Raw genomic sequence first — 8,119 nt, 5'->3', positions numbered from 1 at the left:
ATGATCACAAGTGGAAGCCTTTGTTTTAACTACGCTGGAATGAGATGCATGCCGTATTAGTAGGTACGTCTAGGGTTCTACGTTCACTTTTTGTGCAATCGTACAAACTCAAAGATCTTTAAGAATTGCATGAAGAGAACATTAGGACTGCATAATGGAGAGATTCGGCTGTCTCCAGTCATGTAATACATTGATACATAATTGAACACAGTGAGGCAATGCATTTAGTATTGAGTTAAATAGGTCACTCGTATAATTATACAGAAGTATAATATGCATAAGGTCTTACTGTGTGACTTGAATGTAACGCAAATATTAAAGCACACGACATGGACGCTCCTGAGCAATTGTATTCGCTTGTGCTTGAATTGTCTTCACCGGAACAGCGTGAGAGTGCGCTCTTGGAGCTCAGTAAAAAACGAGAAGACTTTCCAGAGCTTGCACCGATTCTATGGCATTCTTTTGGTACTGTGGCGGCACTGTTACAAGAAATTGTGGCCATTTATCCACTTTTATCACCTCCCCAACTCACAGCTCACGCGTCAAATCGAGTATGCAATGCTTTAGCACTTTTACAGTGTGTAGCATCACATTCCGACACACGTACGCATTTTTTAAATGGTAAGAAATTGCAAATTAACATGGTTAGGCAAGAAATAACGAATTGTATGAATTTCTAGCGCATATTCCATTGTACTTGTACCCATTTCTTAATACAGTGAGCAAGAATCGACCATTTGAGTACTTACGTTTGACAAGTCTTGGAGTTATTGGTGCCTTAGTGAAGGTGCGATCATTCTATTATATTGTGCTTTAGAATAATTCGACTAACAAAAAGGGATTCTGGTCAAAGATTGATGATTCAGATGTAATCAATTTTCTATTACAGACAGAAATTATTCCATTATGTCTGCGGATTATGGAAGCTGGAAGTGAATTGAGCAAGACAGTAGCTACTTTTATTTTACAAAAGATATTACTGGATGATATGGGGTTAACGTATATTTGCCATACACCCGAACGTTTTTATGCTGTGGGAACGGTACTAAGCAAGATGGTTACGACGCTAGTTGAAGCACCAGCACCACGTTTGCTCAAGCACATCATTCGCTGCTACTTGCGTCTTTCGGACAATCCTCGGTACGTTTGTTTTATGACTTGAAAAGTTAAGATTCTTTTATCAAATTGAATGTAGTGCTAAGGATGCACTTCGGCAGTGTTTGCCTGATGCTTTGCATAATCACATGTTTGACGAAGCATTGAAGGAAGATGCTACTACTAGCCGTTGGCTATCGCAATTATTGTACAATATTAGTACAGATGCTACTGTCGGGGCTGGAGCTGTTCAAGGTGCACGTCTTACGAGTTAACAAACTTTTTCTTAACTGCGACAAGTTGTATCGCAGTTCAAACAAGATACTCTGACAAGTGCCTAAGACACGTCATGGTCAAAAGTATGATGTTCATACAAATTCTATCTACTTTTTTGAATACGATCTCTATCCTAAAATTCTTTTAAGAGTTTGAATATGTTTTAAAATCTTTTTTTTAATTACCAATGTTGTGTACAAAACGCAAAAGTTATATTGAATTTTCAAATAATGCAATACACAACTCTAAAAGTACAACTTGTGGTCCACATAATTATCGTAACCAATCAAAGCTACTTCAGCATCAGAAAATCATTTTAAGAAAGTCACAATACTAACACACCAATTTTCCATTATTATATGTAAAAAACCAAGCAGAAACATAAGCCTAAGTATAAGCATCATCTACACCAAGCGTTTAATAATGCTGTTATACAGTGCAGCATATACACGTTCATTATGCTTCACAAGTCTTCGTAGTGTTGAAATAGCTTGAATCATTTCATCAGCAAATAAAGTTAATGAAGGATGAAAGTCTTTTACATCCTCATCACTTTCTGATCTCACTGCAGTTTCAAAAGTTCGTGCTACACGTGAAAAGAAAAGATGAAACACAGGATTATCCGCAGCAAATGCTCCAACAAGTCGTTCATTTAGTTTCTTCCTTTCAATCTCATCATCTTTTCGAGTTTCAAACTGCCAAATCTCATGACTTGCTTGAGCTGCAAGTTGTGTCTTCGAGATACCAGGTGATTGTAATATTTTATTCAATTGATGACTAAGAGTTTGAAAGAATATCGTGGGTACAATCAAATGACGTCGTACAGCATATTCTTGAACAAGTGCTACAAGACTTAAAACGACAGTAATTCGATCCAATGTATCACGACAAGTGCGTATACGAGATACATCAAGTTCAAACGTTTCTGGCCAGACTCGAGATTCTGTCCCATCGATATGTTTTTCTACTAATGCCCAAATACTTGTACGTACAAATCGCTTAAAAGCTGTACCATTGTACTGAGCCAGTCGTACAAGTTCCATCTCATCAATTATTGATCGTACAACATATGCTTCCATTTCTATCGTTAACCATTTAATAGTCTTTGGATATCCTGCATCAATACTTCCAAACTCACCAAGACGAGCTTGTACTCTTTTCTCTTCATATGCTACACCATGTTGTTGTAAATACGTGGCTAAAAGTTTAAAATGTGCATTCAATACATCAATTCGTAATTCATCCATTTTATCCATAACAAACATTAGAAATGTCACCAACAATTCAATTGGAGTCAAAGCATTTGCTGCAATCTTTTGAGTCCATTCATTACGGAATTCTCGTGTACTCACAATACGAGCAGGAGCTTCAGCACATTCAATACAATCAAGTACAGAATTGCATCGACTTTGTAAGATCTTCATATTTCTATCTGGATCTTGCATCAAATCATAAAATTCGGTTGAATTAAATGCACAATCAACTTCATTTGCTAATGTTAACAATTCACCACGTAAAGAAATGCCCGTACCACCTGCTAATGCATTTCGAAAAGCTGTACGCACTTCATCTGTACGAGCAATAAGTGTCCGAACATCATTTGATTGGACAATTTGATCCCAAAATGCTTTTGTCATTGCATTACGAATTCGAATTGCAACTGCTGCCACCGACTGAGATGACGCTATAGAAATTGTTGCATTTTCTAAATCTTGATCACGCACAATCTGATACTGTGGATTCAGAATCAGTTCATGTACCAAAATGACATCGGTTAAAAGTGTCGCATTTACACTTGTACCATTCTCTTGTTGCACGTTAGATTCGTGCATTTTCACGTTCTCATTTTTTTCATCCAAAGTACCCATTTGCATTGTAATGTTTTCCTTTTCAGATACTATTTGCGTATCCTTTGTACCAGTTGCGTTTACTTGTTGCATTAATTCTGCAATCTTTTCTTTTGCAGTTTGTAATCCAAGTAATCGTTCCAATGCTTGTTGCATCTGTACCAATTGTCGTTGCGTTTGTCGTAGCAACTCATGTACACCATCACCTCCATCATGTGCCACTTGTGCTTGCAACTCATATTTGTGGCATACTAGTACCACTTCACGATATGAAACAAGCAACTCACTTGCTAATCGTTGCGCATCTCGTGTTTTCCAACGTGCAAATGTTTCAGTATAAAAAGCAAATCGAGCCGATAAACGTGCCACACACTTGGTCAAGTCATGTGTCCGTTGCACATTTTGCATTGCAGCTAAACAAAGTGCTAAATGTTCCATATCCATAACAATCACATTACCAGCATAGTGCAATCTCTTTGAGAGATTTTCCTTTTCCATAATAGCATTTGGATGGCAAGAAATCATGCCAGCCATCATCAAAACACGAACACTCATGATTTTATTCTTTGTACCATGTGATATTTGCATGTGGCCATTACCAGTAAGTACATGAACCAATCGTTGTGCCGCTTTTACCACTGGACGTTGTTGCACCAATTTCATACACTCGTCAAAACTTGCAACTTTCATCTGTGTCCAACATTGAACCACTTGTTTCACATCATGTTGCACGTGTTGCAAAGCTAATGCCGATTTCCAATTTACCACTTGGCGTCGATACCACCGTTGAATAAATTTCACACGTGCCACTCGATCTTTTACACTTTCGACACTTTGCCATCGCTCATTTAACCGACGAACGAGTTGTTGCGTCTGCTGATGACGACGTCGAGCTGCGTCGTTCAATTGTCCCATTAAAGCTCGACGTGCTTTAGCTGCTTTGTTGCTTTGATCCAATCGTACCAATTCAACTTTTTCCTGAATTAAATCAGTACGTTGTTTGCATTGAAGTTGTAATTGCAGCAGTTGCATGTTGCGTCGTCGTGTTGCTTCATCTAATTTCAATACTGATGATTGACGAAAATTTCTTATCTCTTCATGTCGCTTAACACGCATTCCACGTGCCACATCTTGTGCATGTTGCACGCGAGCACGTGCTCGAGTTGCAAGTTGTCGTGTGTGAATGGCACGAATCTCATTTGCACGCGCAATTCGAGATTGCAACTCAGCGGCAAGAAGTTCTGGATCCATAGTACGTCCAGCTAATGCACAATTGGCACGTGAACGGGCTTCGAGACGAATCTGGCACTTGCTCTTGCTCTTGTTTCCCATGGCAACAAATTATAAAGTAAAATAAAATTATGATGCAAGTTGTGGTCTCTACCGAAACTTTTGAGTGAGGACGTAGAAAACGGATCTCATAATGTGACTAAGTATAAAAGAAGGGGTGAATTAAAAACTTGCCAATATTATAGGGGGTAGGCGATAAATACTGAGGCCAAAATGACTATCATTCTGTAATGGCAAATTGCACAGAAACTTGCAGCTTTTGACCTAATGGAATAACAATACGGAGATTTGTGGTCCACATCAGTAGAGTTATGGTAAACTTGCAATACTTCCATAAGTTTCTCAAAGTTATACCGCTCTTGGGGTACAGCGTGTAACATGAGATAGTCACATACTGACAACTTGGACATTTCGATAGAATTTGATTCGATTGAAGTGCGTGAGTGACGAGATAATTGAGCAGTTTCTTCGATTGTGAGCTTTAATACACTCTGAAGAGAATGTTTCAAGTCTGAAAGGTATTTTGTTAATGTTGCGTAACTTGAGTATCCAAAAGGTTATGGTGTACCTTGACGTGGTAATATATTCTGGTGTAAATGACAATCGTATTTTTCAAATTGTTGAGAGAACAATTGGATCAAGTTCGAAGCAGGTACATCAAACCTTGTAGCAAGACGTGAGAATAACTTTGTGATTTCTTGCTCTATCTGTCGATCGTTCTGATACTGTCTGATATTGTCAAAAGTACATGGTAAGATAAATTAATGCCAGTGTAATACATTTCTATACTTACTGAAGAAAGTCTGAATACTTGATCATTTTTCCTGAAGATCGTGGGAAGATTGAAAGTAGTTCCTTACAAAGAGATCGATTGATGCTGACTCCACACTTGGACAAGAGACGTAAAAATTCTAGAAAGATAACAGTGTAATTGTATCCATGACATGTAAAATCATAACCTTTTCAACTCACCATCTTCGTGTAGCAAGCCTGACTTGTCTTGATCAATTGATTCGGCAAGTTTGAGAAATAAATCGGCTCCAGTAAACAAATGAGAGGGAAAATCTTTAATACTTGACGAATTCAACGACAATGGAGACTGCAGAAACTCTCGAAGTTGTTTTTCAGCTGCGAGAAACTTGGGACCTCGTTCAAAGCTTTTTAGAAGAAAATTATCGTTTGAATCTATTGTCAATTCAGACTCAGAATTGTTGAAATCGATATCACATACGCTGACTAGCTGAAATGACCATAAACTAGCATCAGACTCTCCTTTTGTCAACTATATTTCACTTCATACCTGCTCGTAGTCAAGATACTTTGCATCACAACTATCAACTCGTAATTGTTCTATGATAAAGTCGCGCTCTGGTCGTGTCAATGGGATTTTCAACCGTTTAAGAATTTTTTCTCGAAACAATTTTTCAGGGATGAACCCATCACTTTTACAATCGATTCGATGCAATATGTCAAGAATTTCTTGAATACCATTTTTCGAAGTAGCACCTTGTAAACCGTAAACCAATTTACTCCGTACACTTTCCCTAAGTAGACGTTGTGATTCAAAAAATTTTGATGGTAAGACTCTTCGCTCGGATGATCGACAAGATTCTCGATTTGTTGGACGAATTTTAGACCCAATTGACTCTTTTTGAGACTGTCGAAGAACTTTACAGAAGGTTTTATAGTCAAACGCATTGTCTTTCGTAACAAAACGAGTGATAAGTGTTTGAACGTCACTGTTAAACAAAGTTGTTAGCACATCGCTGCTTTTAGAAGCTAAGACAATCGATTACATTTTATTCATCTCAGAACGCGATAAATGTTGGCGTAGCACCCATTCGACTTTCCTATCCATTAAGGTGTTGGTGATATGGTGCCGAGAAAAAAGTTATAGACTTACGCAATAGTTTTTAACGTTCCTTGTCCCTTACGATCAGCATGTTTAAAAGATTGATAAAGTTTGTCTAGTTGAGTCTTGTCATTACCAAAAAGAGTTTGAAGTTGATGTAGATGGTGCTCGAAGCTGTAGTCTGACATGTCGAATGAGCGAAAACAAAACAATCGAAGCTGAAAATATTTATACATCTGTATTTTAGGCTGGAATTATAAATGGATTGAGAAGGTAGTAACTATATAGCAAGCAGCTTTAAGGTAAATATGTGACTCTTGGTTGAGCAAAGGACCATCCTTGGAAATCAAGACGAGTCTACTGGTGCTTTTTACTGCCTGTGTTCACTGTTCAGAACAATAATGATCGGCTTTTCGGATTCAATTCACCAATTGTCGAAATTCCACTCCAGTGATGCCGTTTGGTGGAAGGTCAAAAAGTAATATGAAGCGAAGTTACGATTTGGTATGAAAGCAAATGCCGACTGAAGGTCTAACAGTGCACACTTACTTATATTCGAGAAGAATCAGCTCATTTCGACTTGATTTGAGAGTGATTTGACGTCTTCTGTAACGGGGTTACACGTACCCTGGTAACGGGGTGTGTGTCACACGAAATGTGCATGGTGTGACCACATCCAAACAAGAATATGATAAGCCAGTAGTGATGCATGTATGTAGATTTTATTTTATATTTAGGACCTTTAGGAAAATCTGAGCTTTTAAAATTAGGATAAAAAAAATAAAAATAAATTTGAACCGAGAAGTCAATTAACCTTGGGAAGGCAATAATTACACTTGGAATTAGCGGATCGCGATCCGCTGACTCATACTTGGTTCCTGTAAAGAACAAAAGGTCGGTGTCCTAAAGTACGCTTCCTCAAGGGCTTAGCTACGGCAGCTAAGCTGCACTTGGTAGCACTCGTAGTCAATATACACCTGAGTCGTTTCGACTGATCCTCTGTGAGGATGGAGGAATTTTCCTATTTGCCCCAGGGCATGCAGGACGGGCTTAACAAGCTGATGTCCTTGCTTGGCCCTGAGCAGGGCAACACCTTGTAGCACAAGGCTCCGAGGCAATCGGTGCGCGTATAGAGGCCTTTTTGAGGAAAACGCGCTGCTAGAGCACCTGCAGCAGAAGATGTCTGCATCGTTTGCGTCTATGACGCCACCGTCGGTGACGGAAGACTTCCCTCCGACCGAAGCCGCTTATGGTGAGCGTTGAGGGGAAGGATGTTTGTGCTCTGGGTGAGAGAGGTCGAGATGGCCATTGCATCCGCCATGCTCCAAACCGAGCAACAGCACGCGGCGCTAGCCATACTCCAAGATCGGTGGTCAAGCGCGAAAATGGACACTGACGTGCGGCACTTCGGTCGGAGCTGCGTTTCCCTCCTGGGCGGAGCTGAAATTGCAGCTCTCCCAAGTGTTCTCGCCGCCTAATCAGGCGTATCGCGTGCGGTCCCGTTTCCTTGCCGCACGACAGGGCAACAAGGAATTGGTGGACTTTGTCCAAGAGATGCGCACTCTCATTGCCGGGATGACAGCAGATCCCCTTCAGGAGACGGTCACAGTGACCGTCTTTATGGAAGGCCTCCGCGCTGGTGTGGCCAGAATGAAAGTCTTCCGTGTGCATCAGTCCTCATTTGAAGAGGCGGTGAATGTGGCACTGAATGCCGAATTCAATTTCAAGTCGACACGACTTGGTTGGAATGCACACTTTG

At 39.8% G+C, this 8,119-nt stretch overlaps 3 protein-coding genes across 3 annotated transcripts; 1 reads left to right on the top strand and 2 right to left on the bottom strand.

Moving 5' to 3' along the window:
* Positions 1 to 329: 329 nt before the first annotated feature.
* PHALS_02101 (Protein involved in cell differentiation/sexual development) lies at positions 330 to 1,370 on the top strand (the record flags this gene model as incomplete). Its single annotated transcript, XM_024716618.1, has 5 exons — positions 330 to 465; positions 535 to 621; positions 681 to 787; positions 854 to 1,140; positions 1,196 to 1,370. 5 exons carry the CDS (start codon positions 330 to 332, stop codon positions 1,368 to 1,370), a joined length of 792 nt encoding a protein of 263 aa, XP_024582199.1.
* Positions 1,371 to 1,775: 405 nt separating this feature from the next.
* Positions 1,776 to 4,550, bottom strand: PHALS_02100 (T-complex 11; the record flags this gene model as incomplete). Its single annotated transcript, XM_024716617.1, has 1 exon — positions 1,776 to 4,550. One exon carries the CDS (start codon positions 4,548 to 4,550, stop codon positions 1,776 to 1,778), a length of 2,775 nt encoding a protein of 924 aa, XP_024582198.1.
* Positions 4,551 to 5,013: 463 nt separating this feature from the next.
* On the bottom strand, positions 5,014 to 6,548 carry PHALS_02099 (EF-hand domain pair; the record flags this gene model as incomplete). Its single annotated transcript, XM_024716616.1, has 8 exons — positions 5,014 to 5,019; positions 5,077 to 5,095; positions 5,172 to 5,237; positions 5,302 to 5,419; positions 5,481 to 5,748; positions 5,809 to 6,247; positions 6,305 to 6,358; positions 6,412 to 6,548. 8 exons carry the CDS (start codon positions 6,546 to 6,548, stop codon positions 5,014 to 5,016), a joined length of 1,107 nt encoding a protein of 368 aa, XP_024582197.1.
* Positions 6,549 to 8,119: the final 1,571 nt, after the last annotated feature.

The sequence above is a fragment of the Plasmopara halstedii genome (assembly GCF_900000015.1).
Source record: "Plasmopara halstedii genome assembly, contig: Scaffold_1651, whole genome shotgun sequence".
In the NCBI taxonomy this organism is placed as follows: Eukaryota; Oomycota; class Peronosporomycetes; order Peronosporales; family Peronosporaceae; genus Plasmopara; species Plasmopara halstedii.
This window is presented reverse-complemented; position numbering and strand designations above follow the sequence as displayed.